The sequence below is a fragment of the Thermobia domestica genome, chromosome 2 (genome assembly GCF_964235325.1).
Source record: "Thermobia domestica chromosome 2, izTheDome1.hap1.1, whole genome shotgun sequence".
Classification (NCBI taxonomy): domain Eukaryota; kingdom Metazoa; phylum Arthropoda; class Insecta; order Zygentoma; family Lepismatidae; genus Thermobia; species Thermobia domestica.
The window spans coordinates 277,171,468-277,192,942 of NC_137455.1; the positions used below are offsets into that span (position 1 = coordinate 277,171,468).

The window sequence follows — 21,475 nt, forward strand, 5'->3', positions numbered from 1 at the left end:
GGAAAGGAAGAAAGTAATGGGGAAGGAATAAAGCGGTCTGGGATGATTATATTAGGTACTATCCTGGCATTTGCCTAGTGTGAATGAGGAAAATTCAGGAGAAACCTTACTCACAAGTAAACCTTACGTTTGGGTGAATCGAGTTGCTGACTGAGACACATATGGAAAAGTAGTACTAAATGTGGTCAGTATTTCAGTGAAGTTTTAGGTGCGAAGCTCCAGGGGTTTAGGAGATACAGCTACCAGAACATCACATGCAAGTACAGAATAGTCTTCATAAAGTATGAGGTAAAAGCTCTGTAAGACCTCTTGTAACGACAAAAGGTGAATAACATATAATTGGTAAAAAGTTACAGGGAAATTAAATATTGTTGCAGCATATGTATTATTCCTTTACATCACCTTGTAAATTTTGTGTTAATGATAATAATTAAATAAAAATCAGGTGGATAAATATTAGGTCTATGATAAGAGTTGCCTTGATGTCGACCATGTTCAAATCCGCCATTTTGAATCAGACAAAAGTTTTAAACAAAACGCATAACATTGACACCTTATTAATAGCAAATTTTACCATAAATCCAACGGTATAACCATTTTTGCTTTATCGTTAACCAGCATTTGTTATCGCATAAACAAGTTGCTAATTTAAGGAAAAATGACCAAAGTGGAATTGAGTCATAATTGAACTTGGGTCTTTCTTCCAAAAAAGTCCTCAATTAGTACAATCAATATGTAGTTCAGAAAAGAGTGCATGACTTGCACAAATGCTGTGCTCACAGTGAGCACACCTGACAAAGGCAATCGAGTTACACTTGACACATTTGTCGTTAACAATTCCATCAAAGCAGTAGTCATAAGGAGCGATCCATTTAATTTTGTGCTGGTTAATGATAAAGCAAAAATGGTTATACCGTTGGAGTTATGGTAAGATTTGCTATTAATAAGGTGTCACTGTTATGCGTTTTATTTAAAACTTTTGTCTGATTCAAAATGGCGGATTTAAACATGGCCGCTATCAAGGCAACTCTTACCATAGACCTAATATTTATCCACCTGCTTTTTATTTAATTATTATCATTAACATAAAATTTACAAGGTGATGTAAAGGAATAATACATATGCTGCAACAATATTTAATTTCCCTGTAACTTTTTACCAATTGCGCGTAAATCAAAATTAACGTCACCATTGTTCTTCTGATTAAATTTGCGCCTTAAATCATGTATCACATGACCCTATTCCTATTTTAAAAACTTAACCTTAATTCAAAATGGCGGATTTCAAGATGGCCGCCGTCAGGTATACCCTTACTATATGACTTCCCCCTAGTCCTAATATATACCAATATATATGTTATTCACCTTTCGTCGTTACAAGAGATCTTACAGAGCTTTTACCTCATACTTTATGAAGACTATTCTGTACTTGCATGTGATGTTCTGGTAGCTGTATCTCCTAAACCCCTGGAGCTTCGCACCTAAAACTTCACTGAAATACTGACCACATTTAGTACTACTTTCTCATATGTGTCTCAGTCAGCAACTCGATTCACCCAAACGTAAGGTTTACTTGTCAGAATGCCTGTACTGAAAAAGCTGTTACACCTTTTTGACACCTGAAAAAGCTCAGATGGTAAGTAACATTGTTATGTCCTGCTCTCGTGTACCTCCTAATAGTATGACCTATTCTGTATTAGTGGTGAACATGAAAATGACGTCTTGTGCAAGTACCGAAGTCTCGGAATTGCAAATAATTTTACTTTAATTATGACACATTTTTTCATTAAATTTGCTTGCTTTCTTAAATTTAAATATCTCTGTCGTTTACTTTCTTGAACATTGATGGTGTAACATCGTTTGACGAATACAGAAATCTGGGAAATAAGTTGTGGGAATTGACAAAGTGTCTGAATTTTTCCGCCTAGGACTAAGGTGGTAAATATATTTCCAGTATTCTATTAAGATTTTTATTTTATATTTTCCATTAGGTCTCGATAGATAATGAACCAAAAATGGATATCTGCCTATAAGATTTAATTTCTCAAGAAATTTGCCTACTTACTTCAATGTTTTAGGGAACATAAGTTGTATGTTAATATATCCATTTTTGCTCCTAACTATATAATCAGATGTGTCTTTTTTTTTTTTTTTTTTTTTAAACTTGAACCTCAATCGTAGAGCTCACGAAACTCAGTGAATCTTGTTAAAATCATGTCGCTGCTGCTCAATATCGTGCTCATGAAATTCACGAACATAACGCAAGGTGCTCAAAGGCTAATGTGAGATTAGCTAAGCAAGTCTCTGACCTCCTGAGTTTGAAGATCTTTGTATGCAAACCAATGTATCATGTCTGACACCTCTTTTAAGAAGTGGAAGCATTAAGTTCACAATGGTATTTGGTAGATTGATCCCATCGATTGGTAATCGAAATAATCGATGCCTAGAGCTAGAGGTCTACACAGGCTCGGGCTTACAAGCCGTATATCACTTCGGGCCCAGACCAGGCTCGGGCCGTAAATTTTTAAATATACAACCATATTTTTCGGGCTTTTTCGGGCCTAACTTTGCAAATATACTGTAGAACGATGTATACTGCAGCGTTCTTTCTGGAGAACTTTTAAAGCAGTACAGCAAAATTAAACCTCTAATTGCTGCAAATAAAAATAGAATTTTGTGTTAATTAAGTTTCTGTAATTCGGGCTTATTTCGGGCTCATTTGATTATCACAAAAGCTCGGGTCGGGCTCGGGCCTAAATGCTAAAACATATTTCGGACTCAGGTCGGGCCTCACATTGTAAATTCACGGGCCGGGCCGGAACCGGGCTAAAAATTCAGGCCCGTGCAGACCTCTACCTAGAACACGTAGACTGCCGATGTGTACTCCGTATACACAATAGCACGAAGATGAATTTGCACACGAAAAACATCCTAACTGCTTTGTAATTCCCCTACGAGTGTCGAACGAAGAGGCCACACTACATTGCAACCGTAAACAAGATTTTAGGGTGAGGAGAAGTTTAAATAGCAAGCAACTACAGAAGCACTTGTCCGGATTCAAAGTTGTAGTTTGGAATTCCATGGAAATTGGACTAACTTTTTTCTTTCTTTGTTCATTTGGTGCTTATACATTTTAATTCTGAATCTTCATAAAGCTACCCTTCTTGCTGCTCTAGTCGCTGCTGGCACGTATATTTTTGGAGCATGAGGTACCGGGTTCAATTCCTAGTACTATAGCATCAAACGCACTATAGTTGTTCAGATCCTATTTTAAGCAATAAATGTCTCTCATATTATATAGCCTCAACACAAGCAAAAGTACTGACACCCCCATATGCATGCGTACATAAAATCTACCGATTCGGAAAAGAATATATACAGTCGTAACCTGAAATAAAATATTTTATGACTATCTTAGGAAGGAATGAATTAAACAATTAATTCTGTAATTTCTCGATAAGAGCAACTGGAGTGGTGTATTCAATACTGCTCCTATCTCTAAGATTCGGTCTCCAGTGGGATAATTTATTTTCGTTCTTTTCTCCAACGCTCCTCAAGATGCGAAGGAGTACGTTTAAGCTTTGTGAAATGTGAAAATCTGGGGACTTCCACAGCTTTGACGCTGACCAGTGACGACGCCAGCTTAATTTTTTAGGGGAAGGGGGCAAGCGGAGAGACAGAACTTTTTTTTTTTTTTTTTTTTTTGAAAGGCAGCTTTCTTATTTCTATGCAGAGCAGGATAGTTTGATGTACAGGGGGGTAGCTGTAGTGCGACTGGACTAGCAAACGTCCAACAGCCCACATAATGAAGGGGTCCACTCGTAAGCGGGTATAATTTTTTCTATATTATTATATTTTTATCATATAAGAATTCATTCTCGACATTAAAAAGAGTAAAGGCATTGTATGTTTATTCATTCCCACAAAAATTCACTTCTTTTCATTCAGGTTTTCGGAAATCTGTATACCTTTCATTTTTCTGATCATTTCTGGTACAACTGCCAGTGTGGAGCACTTATTTTCCAAGCTTTAAAAAATAAAAATAAAACGAAAGTTTTGAGTTTTACGTCCCACGGTTATGGCGGCTAGGCTAAAGGAGACGGTGATGATGTGCAATGAATGAAATGGTGGAATGAAGAAAGTGGGAGGAAACGGGAGAACCCCGAGGAAACCCACGCACATGGTGTTTGTCCACCACAAGGTTCATTTGGCAGGAGCAGGGTTTGATCCCGGGACCCATGCACCAGAGGTAAACGCTCTACCACTGAGCCACCACGGCCCCCGTTTTAAAAAATAATTAAGAAAGCTATGCAAGGAGAACCATATAGGTCAAGGATTAGCACTTCTTTCATCGAGAAGTCCTTGCTTAGGAATCTGAATTTTGAAGAAGTAAGAGAGAACTTTACTGAAGTAAAAGCAAGAAGAAGGGAAGTTTAAGGTAGGAAAAATTTGATAAAATATTACATCGATAAAAGTATTAACCTAGACATACATTATATATATATTGCCTCTAGATCTACATTGTAATACATGTCTAGACGAGTAAGCATAGCCACCACGGGTGTTTCTGGCGTAGTCACTTTTTCTTACTATTTTCGGCCTATTCCTGCCGACATTAAATGTGCTCTTACCATCATTAAGCTCTATCGAATGGAGGATGTATCTTACATTTTGATGTATTGATGCATCGAACAATCGATTATCTTCGGAAATCAAAAGAATATTAATTTACAGGAAATACATTGACATCGTTTTTTTTTTTTTTTTTTTTTTTTAATCGACGTGATCTCCGAACTTTGAACTGAAAAAATTTCTAGAAACCATACAATCTAATAACTCATGAAGAAGCCATGTTTCAAAAGTCTGTGTTCTAGTTCTGATGTGAGACAAAGTGGTAACTCGGTACTTAACAACCTTCGCATATATATATATTACCTGTTTATACTCGTTAAACATGAAATGTTAATGAACTGTTAACACAACCACAACCACTAAGTCTAGACAGATGCTAGAGACCATGTTTATTAATTGCTAACAAAGACAAAAATTAGGTACTTATCCTCTCTCAACCCACTTCAGCCCCTCTGAGTCTTCAAAGATCTTCGGTTCATATTTGAAGGACTGTCTATTTTGAACGTTAGTATAAAGAAGGCTCCTGCGCCGATTCCAACAAAATGAATACCACAAAGCCGCTTAACATTGACAGGTGTCATTTTGTGAACAGTCGGCAAAAGGAGATCAAAAAGAAACATTTCGCTTGGAAGGAGAAAGAAAGAAAAAGAAAAGAAAGATTGTCTAAAACCTCCCTACTAATTTGTTTCACAATGTTGTTAAGGACGAGTTCCGAATCTTTCCTTGTATTTCATTTTCTTACCTTTTGTGTACTTGTACCCCTCATTTAGTAGTATGAAAAATGTGTTCAAAACTTCCGTCCCTATTATGAAATTCTACTTAATTATATCTTCGGTGGTTTTCTTTTGCTCCCAAACAATACATTAAGAGAACCTTAAGAAGATAACGAAGTGTTGGATATTATAAAATCTGCATGATACATAATATAACACTGAAAATTTCTACAGGAATAGGAGAAAAGTGTAATAGATTTATAAAATGTACACAATAATTCAATGATAGTATTAAGATTTAACGAAAATAAAAGTCCAAATGCGAAACATATAGAAATCTATAAATCTTATTGAGCTGAACAAAATGATGTCCATAAGTGTAAAAACTCACGCGTAGTTTTCGACGAAATGGAGAAAATATTATTATTAATTATTATTAATTATTATTAATTTGTAAACCTATCAATTGATACACGAGAACCATGCCGTTTATTGAGATGAAAGTTATCCTGACACATATCCTCAGGGGTGGATCCAGGGGGGGGGGGCAATCGCCCCTTCCCCCAGAAGGGGAAACTTTCTTATTTTATATATAAATCCCAGAGTTTGGAACTCTTAAAAGTAGCTCTAAGTAGCAACATTACAACCCACCGCCCCCCTCCCCCCAGAAGTCCATCCTGGATCCGCCTCTACATACCCTCATTAAGCTCTTCATTCTGACACGTACGAGACGACAGTAACGTAGGACAGAGGATTAATGAGATATGACCTACAATTATCATTAACCAATGGCGTGGGATGCTGTTCCCGAAAAAAATAAAATGAAATAATTCAACCTAATTCCCCATGATTATGACCTTTAGGCTAAGGTGCAAACGATGATTAAGGCAAGTGAATGATAATAGAAGAATTGACGAAATGGAAGGAAACGGGAGTACCGCGAGAAAACCTACGAATATGATGTTGTCTACCATGAACTTACTTGGCCGAGGATCGAATGGTGACTTCATGCACCAGAGGTAAGCGCTCTACCACTGAGCAACCATGGTCCCAAAATGGTGCTGTTTCTGATCGTGGAACAGGTCATAGACAGTAATATACCCTTCGGGATTGTCAAACACAAGGAAATATTAGCATGCGTTTCAGATGAAAAGGGTTATGCTCATGGGTTTTCTGGAAGTTTTTCGTTTCCTCCCACATTATCATTCTAAAAATTATTTCATTACCATTAATATCCTTTACCCTACATGACATAGTGGTCGAACGTTAAAGACTTCATTTTATTTTTACACGTGGCCAATACTGAGGCTGATCAATTTCCAGTAACATCTAAGATACATGAAAATAATTTTTTTACCTGTAGTAGGGAAACTTCCATGTTCTGCAGTCTTCAGTTAACTTCTTCGACTTCACATACGACTTTTCTGGTTTTATACCGTCTATCAACCGTAACCTTCTTCGCCCCTTCCTCTCTTCCTGCCACCATACGTTCTAGCACGTCCCTGATGATATAGTTTTTTCTTAGCCAATGTTCCAGCCAGCTTCCTTTCCTCTTTTCAATTACATCTACAATTGTTCCTTTCTCCTCACTATTTCTGACTCTCTCTCATTCCCCTTTTTTTTGTTCGACCCAGCTAATTCTCTCCACTCTTCTCTATATCCACATTTCGAAAGCTTCCTGTCTTTTTACTCGCTTTTGTGTAATGTCCATGTTTCTGCCCCACACAGTACATACCCCACACGGAGTGTTTTATGAGATTTTTTCTCAACTCTATTCAAGGACCTGCAAAATTTACTTTTCTTCCTCCTTGAATGTTTTTTTTCCCCGCCATTTCTATCCTTGCTTTTATTGCACGTTCACGCTTCATGTCAGCACTAATAGTACTATTGAAGTATCAAAAACTAGACATATACAGTTAATTTTGAGTGTTCAGAGATACGCTGTTTAAAACTGACATATAAAGTGTTATGTGAGATGTTAGTAAACGTAAGCTAAAACGTACTCGTGAATAACGCTGTAGAGATTAACAGATGCCTTTGTTAAGACTGTGTGATTAGCCAATTGTATTTAAAAAGAAAAAAAAACTTTTATTCGAATATAAACTATTGAGGCTCGAACATGGACAATTCAACGCGGCTTCCAATAATCTACTGTAGCCAATGTGAACCTTAATGTTTGTGTGAAGGAGGATAGCATCCGTCGTTGGAAGACCACAGATTTTGTTTTAGATTTCCTGCTTATGGATGTACCGATTGACTTCGATGGTCGCAACACACTCCAGAAGGGTCCATAGGTATGATCTCTAAGAATCAAGAACAGCATCATTTTGCAGGTTTCTGCCCAGATTCATTATTCGAATAGTTATTTGAGTAATTTGAGTATTCCATATTCAAATAGTTTTCCAGCTCGCAAGTTGATGTTCATTATTCGAATAATTTACCTGAAGAATTATTGGTTATTCGCATAATTCTCCGAACAATTATTGATTATTCGGATGATTATTCAAACAATTATTCGTTATTCGGATAATTATTCAAACATTATTCATTATTCGGATAATTATTCAAACAATTATTCGTTATCTGCATAATTATTCGAACAATTATTCATTATTCGGATAATTATTCGGATAATTATTCGAAAAATTATTCGTTATCGTGATAATTATTCGAACAGTAATTCGTTATCCGGATAATTATTCGAACAATTATTCTTTATTATTCCAATAATTAATTTTATTAGAATAATTACTATTTTGAATAACAAGGAATGAAAAACATGCTAAAAAAGAAAAAACACTTACCGAAATGTGGTTCCATCTCTTATCCTCCTGTGCAGTGAACACTAATCCAAACACTAAGAAGTCGAAATCTCAAAGTTGTATTTAATTTTGTTGTGAACGCGTTCACATATTCCATCACTGTTATCGAGGTTCATCACCAGAAACTCTCTGGTGACTGAGTGACTTTCAACTATCAAAGCTGAAGTATTCTTGAACGTTGATGGTATTTGTTGTTCACTTCCTAACATGCTGCATCCACACGATGATTGCAGTGTTTCTCATGTTGTGATCCTGAAAATACGAAAAAGAAATCAAGTTATCAGTGAAGTAATTAAAGCACTTCTATATCTTGCGAAATTCCAATAAAAGTCGTAAATGAACAATCTAATCGCTTCAAATTAGGTGTGAAATTAATGTGAGGAACAATTAAACGAATTCAATCATAAATTATAGGGGCGCGGTGGCTCAGTGGTAGAGCGTTCTCCTCTGGTGCTTGGGGTCCCGGGTTCGATCCCAGCCCCCGCCAAGTGAACTTTGTGGTGGACAAACACCGTGCTCGTGGGTTTTCTCGGGGTTCTCCCGTTTCCTCCCACTTTCTTCATTCCACCATTTCACTCATTTCTCATTATCACCGTCTCCTTTAGCCTCACCGGCATAACCGTGGGACGTAAAACTCAAAGATTTCATTTCATTTTTTTTCAATCATAAATTAGGTCACAAATGATAAACATAATTTGACTATTTAAATAATATCTAGTTGTATGGTGATTCTTATATATTCTAGAAACAAAGCATTTTCAAAGGTAAGAAAAAGCTACTTAGCTAGGTTTTGACATAGGAAAATTTCAGTTCAATTAGCCTAGGAATTTTGGCAAAATAAGATATGTGGCAAAAATTAGCAAAATCAAGACGACGCATGCGAAGATTACCGCATACTATTCATATATCTTCTCAGACTTTTGTCTATCGCTCAGCATAACTGCTGAGTTTGCTTTCGTATTTCTTATATCATTTTAAGAATAGATTCACTCGTATTTATTTGTGTAGCCTATTGTCAGTACTGCACAAAAGCTTCAAGTCGAGTTCACAGTGGGAAGTAAATGAAAAATTGGTTATCAGTAGAGACCGGATGTTTAGGCACGAAAAACCTAGAAAATAGGCAGGCAAATAGGCACTAAAAATTTAAAAAATAGGCAGTAAAATAGGCACCAAAATGTAGCTCGAAATAATGAAGATAAATACTCGATACCATTAAAAAATAGATTCAAGTCATAAATAATGCTCAAAGAATATAGAGCATTATTTATGACTTGAAATAATGATGACTATGTTTTGTATATATAAAAACGAAGCTTGTTATGTTTCCTTATATACTGGGTGAACCTGGAAGATGTGCACATACTTCGGGAGGTGATTCGTGACATCAAAAGAATACAAAAAGTCCTCTTGCATGTTGTGGAATTCCGCGTCGTATACGAGTGACAGGGGGGCCAACTTGGAATCGAAAATCGAATCCTGACAATTGGAGCGAGACATAAAAGTATGCACATACTTTGGGAGGTGATTCGTGACATTCAAGAGGACGTTTTGTCTTCTTTTCATGTCAGAATCACCTCCAAATGTATGTGCACATCTATCTGTTCCGTTCCAATTGTCAGGATTCGATTTTCGATTCCAAATTGGCATCACTATCACTCGCACACGACACTGTATTCGACAAACTACAAGAGAACTTTTGATATCATTAATCACCTCGGAAGTATATGCACATCTTTGAAGTTCACCCTGTGTATATATTGTAACGTACCACTTGCTTGTGTTTACAAACACCTAATATACGTATATATGTATGTATTATTTATGTTATATAAATTACATATTTTCCCAATGAAGGCTTATTTTGAAGAAAATGCATAGAATAGGCAACATTAGGCACTAAAGCAATTATTTAGGCAGTAAAGGTCGAAATAGGCAAAATAGGCAAAATAAAATTGGCTTAAATCGAAACTATAACCCCCTATATAAACTTTAAAACGTTATTTTTGATCATATCTTTAATATTAAAGAATAGGCATTTTGCCTAACATCCGGTCTCTAGTTATCAGCTTCGACCAGCACTGACACACCAAATTCATAAAACTGTTAAATAATAGTAGTTTCGTATCACATCGTGTAAACTTCCGTAAAGTTTCAAACTATGGGGATTCATTTATCTTCAGTCTGCAGATATCAATTAATTTCAACTGACAAAAGTAGCGAAATTGGCCACTAGTGTAATCTCAAATTTAATTGGCTCACTTTGGTAGCCTTGCAGGAATAAGCAAGATGTACAAATTCTTTACCAGCGATGAAATTGATTTGAAACCACTTAACTATATCTAACAAACAAAATATTGCAATAATGCATTGTTCTCTTATGTGCATATTAGAATTAAAATGAACTACTAAAACATGTTAATTGTTATATAGCAACAGAGTTCATAGGTTACATATTTGAATTGAGAAAAAAATGCATTAACGTGGCCGTGTTTCCCAAGAAAAATTCGACGAAGATGTAAGTATTTTACGAGTAGCCCTATTTTAATTAACATAGATAAAGTATTTTATGTTTGTCAAATTTAATTCATCTTCAATAAAATGAGTGAAGTGACTACAAACAGCCACCATATCCGTTATTCAAATACTATTCGTCGTTCTGTCACTCGTATTATCATGTACACTGAAAATCAAATGTTAAGCATGATTTCATTCGTTAAACTTCAATCGAAGTAAAGGAAGAGTTAGGACAGGTGCATGTGAATAAATAATTATCAAAGCATCTTTGGAGTTGAACACAAAATATTTCTGGAGGATAACGAGATTCTAATTATGTTATTAAGGTGTGGACTAATTTCTTGTTTATTACGTTTTTTCAGACACTCAATTATGCCTGGTATTAATAATACAGAGCGAAGGTCCTTCATATCCGGCCATGTGATAATTTCCATAACAAATTATAAACAAAGTATTTAACTACCGTTTTCCTGTCTTCGTCTTCCCCTCTCCCTTCCACTATATATTTCCTCTACAAAGTACTTGAATGCTAAATAAGATTGCTTGAACTTCTTCCATTTAAAATATGTAAGGCCATGCTTCTCCTTACTTACACTTCCATTCTGAAAGTAAATGCATTCATAGAAAAGTGGGATGAGTTATTGTAAGGAGGTTGAACTTGTCTAATCTACCTCAATGTTATTTTACATACGCTGAGAGGTCATGAAAAACGGTGAGATTTTGAGCAAATGAGGTTCAATGAAGCTGATATTACAAATATGTGAGTAAAAGGATTACTGTTTCACCCTTATGGAAAGACAACAATAAGTATAAATATCTTAGTTAATAATCGAATTTCCTACATATACAGTACTATTTGTTAAACAAGTAAATGTATAATTGATTGTGAGTCTGGCATCGCTGCACCGACTGGTGTAGAGCATATAAGAATTAAGTCAAATCTATAGTTTGGTGAGGAGAAGCAATAAAAGTTCGGCAATATAGGAACGAACACACAGACAGATCTCAAAAAATCACATTTAGGAGCCATGAAACGAGGAATTTGTTGAAATCTCGAATTAGTTATTTTCGTTTCACAATCACTATACTTTCTTCTCTCCTATCCCCACTCGAAAGTACACAGGATTCAGCAAAGCTAGCAAAAGCGCTGGTCAATTATTGAGCCACTGAGAAATTGAACTATTGATTGCGATATATACGGGGCGGCATCTTCAAACGTAACTTAAGTTTCCGTAGTAAGATGTAAAATGTCACACTATTGCAAAATCGAAACTGACGTCCAAAAATTTGAAATATTGATCAGTAAATAGATTTATTGTTATTTAGGATTTAGCCCCCATATCCAAAACAAAATACTAAGTATGCCACTGATGTTACTGTTTTAAAGTAATGGAGTTGACGAATACTCCATAAAATAATGAAGATAGTCAGTGGCGGATCTAGAAGGTAAAAACTGCCCCATGCCGTAAACGTCGCCAACACCTAGTGGCCCACTTACCGGTAAATGTCGATCGTCGCTACAGTGACGGTCGAAGGATTGAAGCTAGTGTGCCTCTGGCGGCAGGGTTTCGTCAAGTCGAAAGAGATATCTAGAGTCGGGGTGTTGAAGTTACCACCGCGTAGCAGCGAGAACTTCATTTCGATCTGTGCTCCTGCGATTCGTTGCGGAAGGAATCGCGAAGGGACCACACAAACTATCGCCAGTCATGTGCATACTGTTACCATAATATTTATCTTAATTTTTCCTGAGGAATTGTTCCTAAAGTGAACTCCAGGAATCAAGAGTAAGTAACCCCTGCCTCTACATTTTGAAGTGAAAAATCTTGAGATGAGTGCATATAATTGTATGAATTTAGATGGCAACTGTCGCCGATCATTTGAAAGTGAAATGGGAGAACCATGACATAATGTAAATAAACGCCATTTTGTTATAAAATTACATGTCGAGCGGATTTTATCTGATCCTAAACGGTTATCGTCGAATACACACGGTTACAGGAGCACTCTGGCCAAATTAAAAAGACCTCAACGATTTATGCCTCTACAAGCGATCTTCTTCTTCGCCTTCGTGGCAAAGTCGGAAGAGCACATGCCTCGTGATCTAAAGATTAATGGTTCGCGCCCACCCCGGCCACTTTTTTAAACTTCTTTTTAGTGTTTTTTAGACTCACCTTAATGTAACCAAATTACGCATATAGGCGATTTAACATATTTTGGGGGAGTAATTTTGTTATTCATTGGCGTTTCGTCGCGTCTCTGCCGCTGGTGGTATAATTTTCAAAATGGAAGTGGGGCCACCGCGGGTCGTCGCTGCTGGACAGCCAATTTTTGGCGAGATGTCTCTACTTGCCCATCGGTGGTCCACCGACGCTTACGGCATGGGGTGTGGACTAGCTAGACCCCAGACTATGATAGGTATAGAATATTATGAGTTTACTATAAACTTCCAAAAATATATAAATAAATAGCTTGAATTCTTTTTGTCACTCAAAAAACTGAAGGGGGGGGGGGAGCTAGGCTCCCGGCCCCAGGATAGATCCGTCACCAAAGATAGTTACGTTTGTTACTGTTTTGTTTCTCCTTACTTTTACAAAAGAACACGCGCACGTGTTCAAGTGATTACTAAATAAATTTGTAAGTAGTAGATAATAAAATGGCAAATGCAAATGTGACGTACAATGCAAACATATCTAAGCTAAGCCTATATCTACCATGTTTTCAAACCTGCACTTTTTTTTTAATCACTCAGGATTTTTTAAAAATAAATAGCAAACATCAAAGAAATTTTAGTTTAAACTTGGTATCGTTATTTCGATGTTGGAAAATATCGTTCGATTGATCGATATATATTGAGATATCGTACATTCCTAGCACTAAGTAGCTTAAAAAAGAAAAAAAAATAAACTGTCTATAGGTAAACTACTCAGACAAGACAAGAAGCTCAATACACGCGATTCTGTGAGTATAGTCAATTAGGAAAAAGTTACTTCGTGGCAACACTGCTGGTCAGCTCTCAATGGCTGAAAGCTCACATGGACAGAAGATTTATATACAGTCTTTCGAATACTACCCGTGTGGTTGCTGGTGGTGGTTTCAGGAAAAAACAATTTGTGCGGACGCACCTCAATATCGTTAGAACCTGCAGTTGACGGTTCGCTGGTGCTAAGATTGCTGTTGACCGATTTTCTCGAAGCTGCCATTCCAAATAATTGACGCGCGGGTGGGCGGAGTTTTCACTCGTAGAGGAAGCACTAAATCTCTTTTAGAAGGGAAAAATATGGTCAGTGACAAAGGCTACACATTATAACCAAACAACTCCATTTCAGGAAAATGGTCGCTCCTTTTCTTCTCTTTTGGAATTCCTTTCTGCAGCGTAACGGACAAGTTTTCAGAAGACATAATTTCTTCTTTCTGTGATTCGGTGTCGTTTTCATGGTCGCACAAAAACGGTTTATGCTGAGATGTGTATGCAAAATATAGTCCAAATATTTCTGTCACGGTTTTTGAAGACAGCTGTTTGCTTCCATTAAGAGTCTTCATCCCGGCGAAATTAAAATACCACTAATTTTACAGTAATTATGTGATATCTTCTAATAGATAGAAGATAATCGAAATTGGAACAAGAGCGCCCTAGACAATATTATTTTACATGAGAAACCGTTATCACGACTCACTTATCTGCTTTCGATTTCGAGCCATTTTGAAAATCGGCGTTTATTTTCGCGTTTCTAAACAGCTGAAAAGGGAAAACCACTAGGTGACTTGTGATAACGGTACCTCACGCAAAATAATATTGTCTAGGGCGCTCTTGTTCCTTCCATATTTCAATTATCTTTTATCTATGATATTTGAAGATATCACATAATTACCGTAAAATTAGCGGTATTTTAATTTCGCCGGAATGAAGACTCTTAAGCTAGTAAGCTGTCTCATATAGCCTTGATATTGAAAAGGAGCTTTAATAAATTAGGCTAGTCTGCTTTCGCTAATCTAAACGAAATTCAAAAATTAATTCATCAATTCAATATTACATAGCATAACATTTTATATTATAGGACAGTACATAGAATTTGTGGTTTTAGAAGGAAGGAATGATTTCTGGAAATTCAACGAACAAGGGGGGAAATATGGATGTCAATTATTATTTCAAAATGTTAATATCTCCGAATTTCTGATGGTTGGATACGTGAAATTTAATAGTAGATTGGACTTCTAATCTAAAATTTAAAAAAAAAAAAAAAAAAAAGACAGCATTTCTAGATGTTTGACCTAGAATAGAGGAAAATGGGGTGAAAGTGCTTCCTTAAGATTCCTATACGAGATATTCGAATGTTTTACGAAACTTCGACTTCAAATGAATTCTATATGCAAGGTAAAGAAAGAAGAATGTAAATATTGCCCACAGTAACACGTAGGGGCAGTTGCAAGTTTCAAATGTGGTTATACAGTAATTTGGTACAAAGAAGGAAAATTATTCAACAGAAAACAAAGTTGCCAAATGAACTTGGAACATGGTTCAAACTTGGAAATTTTACAGTACTAACAATGCATAATGCATTTCAAACATATATTTGCTTCTTCCTTTTAGTAATATCCTTTTTCACGTAATATCTGGTTTTATTATGGTACAATCGGTTAAAACTGTTTAAACTTGTGTATACAAACGCGTATGAATATGTATGATAAACACAAAATTACTGAAGTACCGTAAGTCTTAATCCACAAATCCTATAGTTCATTAGGCTAAGAAGAAGAGAACTAAGATTTATTTTTGAAATTAGAATGCCAATTATATTACTAAGTATGAGACCAGTGAACAGTGGTGGTTGTTGAGGGAGGTCACATGTTAAAAATCAAAATTTTGTTGCTGCAAGCTAAGAATGAAAGCATATTTAATGCAGTAATTCTTGTGCACGGCCTTTTGAAGTTTTCTGCCCTTAGCTTATTAGCGATAAAATTATTACTTTTTATAGGTGTGAACCCTTAGAAGCCACCACTGCAAGGGACACTGAAAATCCAGTAATTTCACTGATTCTGTCTCTATGCAAGACCAAGACCTAAAGGAAAGATAGCCTAAAATTTGTGTCGGCTCGAAGAACATCGGGACTTGATACCGGAACAATAATTGAGAAGTGCATGGATCTTCATGCAAGATCAGCCTGCGTAACACAGACCCTTTCCAAGCATATCCTGCCTCTAACGTAAGTTATCTGGTTTGTAGATCCACGTTACAGTTTCCATCATGCAAAGTCCAGAAAGCAAGTTTTGATTTCAGCAGCATAATACAATTTTATGTGCACCAACAATAGTTAAAATGAATTGAGTATATTTTTGTATCCTGGCATTGGCAACTCTGTTAAAAAAACACCGAAATGCTATTCCTCGTTAGTGCGAGGGTGTGGTCCTCCACTTGTGAGTTATTGTCCAAGTATTTAAGTCCCGAACTTGTCTTCCTTTCTTCATATCGTGGCTGTTATCTCTCTCAGTTGGACTCTACTAGAAACTACTTTTGTCTACCCAGCCACCAGTGACCCATCATCCATCTTCCAACAACTCATTTTACTCTTCTCTTCTCTTGTATTGGATAGGAATTGTCAAACGATATCTTGGGCTACGTCACACCGTTGCCAAGTCGTCCAGATATTGACATGAATGAAGATGTACATTCATTCATTGTTAACAGATCAACAGATACAAATATCACATCCTCCTTTCCTACTGCTCAAGCTTGAAGCTTGTCCATTACGTACAGTTATCTTTGTTGTGCTACTGAGAATTTAAATAAAACGCTGAAATACGTCTTTAATTATTTTAAATTAAAATTCTAAAAACAAAATTTCATGCCTCTAACGCCACAACATTATCTCTACTCAAAAAGATAACTACAAATGAGAAAAGTCAAAATTCATTATGTCCATATAGTACTGATAATAGTAAGAAGAAAGTATTAGTATTCTTTGTTTACTGTACACAAAGAATAATTTGTTATTTATCTTCATATTCTGGTAACAATAATAAAAAAAAGAGCTTTATGTGATAAACGGACGAAAGAAAACTTTCAACGCGAGTTATGGAGAATCCCACAAACCATAGTAGATGAAATTCGATGAGAGTGACGTCTTCCCGTTTGGCCTATTCCCATTTCGCTTACAGACCTTCCAGCAACTCTGTAAGTAAGACGGGTATTCCCGTTTTGCCTACGTTCACTCGACGAGGGATATGTAGTGTTTGAACGAGTTTTTGAGTGTTTGAGGTGGGAACACAATATAAAGATAATGAAAATATTAATAGATTGACTAAACACAGTCATGCCATTTTTCAATCAAGTTAAATGTATGGGAATTAACCAGTCTAAAGAATAATAACTTAAACCAATTAATTTGAATTTTACAGAAAGAAAATTGCAGAATTAACACTGCATACTAATCCCTTTATCGTCTAAAATTCTCATACTAATTAATACATATTGTAGTAAATTTGACTTCTCTATAGTGTTTCCAAGTTTCTATGCTTACATTTCTCATATTTATTTTTAATTAATTTTTTGAAGGTTATGATTAAGATAAATTGAGTGGGTTAGGCCCATAATATTCTTAAATGTGATTCAGCAACGTTCAAATGCCGTCCTTCTCTACTATCACCATATTCACTTTAAACGTTATGCCTTGACTGAAGACTTATTCCGGCCCATCAACCCTATAAACTAATACCATCATTGTGAGAAATTTGGTATAAAATTAATAATTTAGCTAAAATAAGTTTAAAGAAATTCAGATTTGGAAGGTATTCCGCCCTTTATTCCAGAGACGCTTTAGATAATATCAAAGCAAAACAGCTTCTATATCTCATCATTCAGAGAAACTAGTACTCAATTTATTGAAACAGGAAGAACGAGGGAGAGAACTGACTCCGTTCATTTCACCTCTGCTACCTTTGGTTCGATATTCATCCACCACTCTAGATATGAATCAAGCATTCAATTTAATTTAATTTAATTTATTTTAATTTAATTGACAGTATTCATGCTATCCTGAGCCTTCTCTCCGGCCCTCAATTTTACTCTACTTGAAATATTAAAAGTTCTGCATTCAGACAGAAAAATTACAAAGTTACTTCCATTCACCACTAAGGCTGAAAAATTGCATTAAGAAATTTTCCTAGCAGGGCAGTTGTGGGCGTAATGGTTCATCTCTCACTGTCAGAATCACGAGAGTACTGATCAACCTTGTAAAGTTCGAGAAACTGATCTTAAATAGCTAGTTACTCGCCTTTTTAAATTATTCTGTGAGCCCATAAAAATTAGAACGTATATCAGTTTTGAAATTGTGACCTTTGAAACTACTAGTAGCACGGCACGTACTTGGCTAGAATCACATTCAATCAAGCCATAGCTGCTGTTGACGTTGAAAACTAAACTTAATCATAAATCTTTGTTTTAAAAATCCCTCAGACACTAAATATCCCTCGTAGGCAAAACGGGAATAGGCCAAACGGGAATAGGCCAAACGGGAATACCCGTTTTGTTTACATCTAAGATGAGATTGAGATAATGATGTATATTGCTGAAAGGTCCGTAGGCAAAACGGAAATAGGCCAAACGGGAATGAACCCCTTTTTCTGCTACCTAATTCTCGCTTTTCTTTCAAAAATTCTATTCCTGTCTGTAGAAAGAAAAGAGATGTTACCCTTCAATGGTTGAGATTTTGCCCTGCAACTGAACACGGCTGGTAACAATAGACTCTGACTGACTGTGGGTGCGCGAAAAAAAAGAAAGAAAAAAACTTGGATTCCTCTCCCCACTCACTTCAAGTGTGAGTATCCTGGACACATTCAAACTGAGCGCTACGATCTTTCAGTTCTTCCCAGTAGAGGCACTGGTACTGATTGCTAGAAGAAAAAGTGAGCACCTGGTGACGGAAAGGCGAAATACTTGAAGAAAGGGGAGGGAACAACCACCTTAAGTGATCTCGGAATATGGACACCTTATTTTAACAAATGCAACCCTACCCTTTTTTCTTTCCTTGTTAGGGAAATAGAAAAAAACGCTGAAACACATAAATTATTTTAAATGGAAACTGCATATGCCAAATTTCATGTCTATCGTTCAGAGATAAGTAGATATGGATATGTATAATATTTAGGAATACTATTTCCTTTCCCCTCTTCATCACCTAACTTCCAAAAATTCTTCCTTAGTAGTAGCTTACGACACAAATCCTAGCACTGTCAAAATTTATATTTCCAGCTTAAGTAGTTAGAGGTGGGTATTGATCAGTCAGTCAGAACTCACTCACAGGACTATTGCTATATACACTGTATAAAGAATAAATTTATAATACTTTTCACTATTATCATCTCAATTTTAAAAAATGATCCGATGTTAAGTTCGTATTTACTACGCTTGTTTTATATGTATGTGTACAAACTTACGACACCACATAATTTTACTCTCTTTTATTCCCTTATTCTTTGTAGATTCCATCTCCAAACAATACGCTTATTTCAGAAGGTGAGAGGAAACCACATATCAAGCTTCATTCACATTATATTAAATAATCATTGTGTCGGTTTAATTCTTTCAGAATTTCGTGTCAAAAAATTCTATATTGTAATGTACCTCGCCAACTACTTTGACTTCAGATGTTCTTTTATTATTTATAGTAGGATTCATTTATTTTGCATATAGCGGCGAGCATAATTACGTTTATACTAGTCTAAGAGGAGGGGTTGATTATACACAAAATAAGTTTTTGTTCCTGAGATGGTGATCGTGGGAGTTCGTTATAGATAATCTGATTGTGTTTTGAGTGTTCTGTAATCTTATATTCTCCATCCAGGTAAGAAAGCTCCTTCGTAGCTAAGCGGTCAGCATACGCGCCTTTGTCGTGGGAGACCCGGCTTCGATTCCCGGCGGGAGCTTATGTCGTTCGGAATCCACATTAATCAGTAGGTCCCATCTCATATAGCCTCGCTGCTGAAAGGGACATTACACTGAAAATCAACTCAACTCCATACAAGTGGATAATGTTCTCTGTGAACTGATGTCACTTATTTGTAATATCATAATCTTCTTCAGTGTCTCGCTCTAAAATCCATGTCCTTATTCAAATATTTATATTTATTTTGAGTTTTTACGTTTTCGGGTGGTTTCCACAACACTCGTACGTTTATAGTCTCTGCACTGCATGGCCTTCGATCGACCTACTCTGCTCGAACAATAAAAATATTGGAAATTGATTGATTTGACTTACGGCCGTAAATCCACCCACAGTTTATGCACCATAGCGCCTTCATGAGTTCAAATTGGATTCTTATGTACATCTGATATGATGGTGAACAGTAAATGAAAGCACTATATGCTGTTTTTTTGTAAAATTTAGTGTCGATGACAGAGCACCGATGAATGAACTTCATGGGCACCGAATAACACCATGTTCTTGGGCACCTACCAACACTATGTTCTAATGAGATTCTTAGAAACACCTTTGGTGCAGAACCTTGGAAAATAGTTCCTTCAACCGCAGTTTGGTACTATACCATTACTGTTCAGTAACTCAGCAGTTCCATTGGTAAGGTGACAGTTGGGATCATGGAAACTACATAAGATACACTGACTACCAAGGATTGTTTGGGGATGCGTGGTTTTCTGACAGGAAAGTGTACATAATAAACGAAAAGATTCCTGCATCAGATCGTCAAGAAAATCGTAAACGATAGGGCAATGACTGGTAGAAAAAAAAATAGTGATCACTGATCAATGACCATGGCATTTCTCAAAGCTACATCTCCACCGCAAAAAGTATTAATGTTGGTGTGAAACATCAGTGCTGAACTCCATTAAAAGCAACGCAATTATCTAGTAATACTTTGCAATCTGCTTCTTTCAAAGAAAATATCATAAACTTCCTCTTTTTTGAGGTTAATCTTTGTACCACCCACCCACGTTCCAGATCCACTGGTACGTTATTAGAATTAAGGGATGAAAATAATTGCTAAGCCTTTTTACCCGATCTTGATCCGACATTTCATTCTCAAGCTATGATTTTTGAGGCGTCGTTCCGCCAAATTTTCGGCATACTACAGCTACGAATTTAAGCTTTTTGCACCCATGATTGTCCATTAGTTGTTTATGTCTTTGTGTAAGGAATTATTTCCTTGAATTCTTTGGTGTTATATCCGAACAACCTCTCCTTTTTGTGCAGAAGATTAGTAAGTGTGCAGATTCATCTGCACCCAGCATTTGAGCCTCTTATGACTTATCGTTATCAAAGATGGGAGATGCTCTTTACTTTTTGCCTTTAATTTTGGTATAATATTCAAGGAATTTCCACATCTCTTTCTTGCTATTTTTGGCCCTCCCCTGCACCACATCTAGTTGTGTAATAGTGTCATCTACTATTAAAAATAATGAATGTGTCTTTTCACCAAACTTTGATCTGACATTCCGTTCTAAAGATATGGCTGTTTACGTATTTTTCCAACAAATTTTCGATTGGCCATGAAGACAAAAGGAGGCGTTTCTGCACCAAAGTCTGGTCCATATTTTGGTATCAGAAATTACCTGCTAATTGTTGGTAGTGTTTCCGAACACCCTGTATACAGGCGGTGCTGTGCGAAGGTCGCCGATCTGAAGTACAACTCATGTTTAAAAAAAAAGAAAAGAAAACTGTATAATAATAATAATAATAATAATAATAATAATAATAATAATAATAATAATAATAATAATAATAATAATAATAATAATAATAATAATAATAATAATAATAATAATATGTTTCTCTGTATGTTTGAA

General features: G+C 36.1%; 1 protein-coding gene across 1 annotated transcript in view; it reads right to left on the reverse strand.

Moving 5' to 3' along the window:
- Positions 1-21,475, reverse strand: part of ci (transcriptional activator cubitus interruptus) — a 583,442-nt gene that overhangs the window by 431,912 nt on the left and 130,055 nt on the right. Inside the window, exon 2 of the mRNA XM_081748738.1 lies at positions 8,149-8,418. Within this exon, the coding sequence (XP_081604864.1) occupies positions 8,149-8,164 (16 nt within the window). The 5' untranslated portion in view covers positions 8,165-8,418. The remainder of the gene's footprint in view (positions 1-8,148; positions 8,419-21,475) is intronic.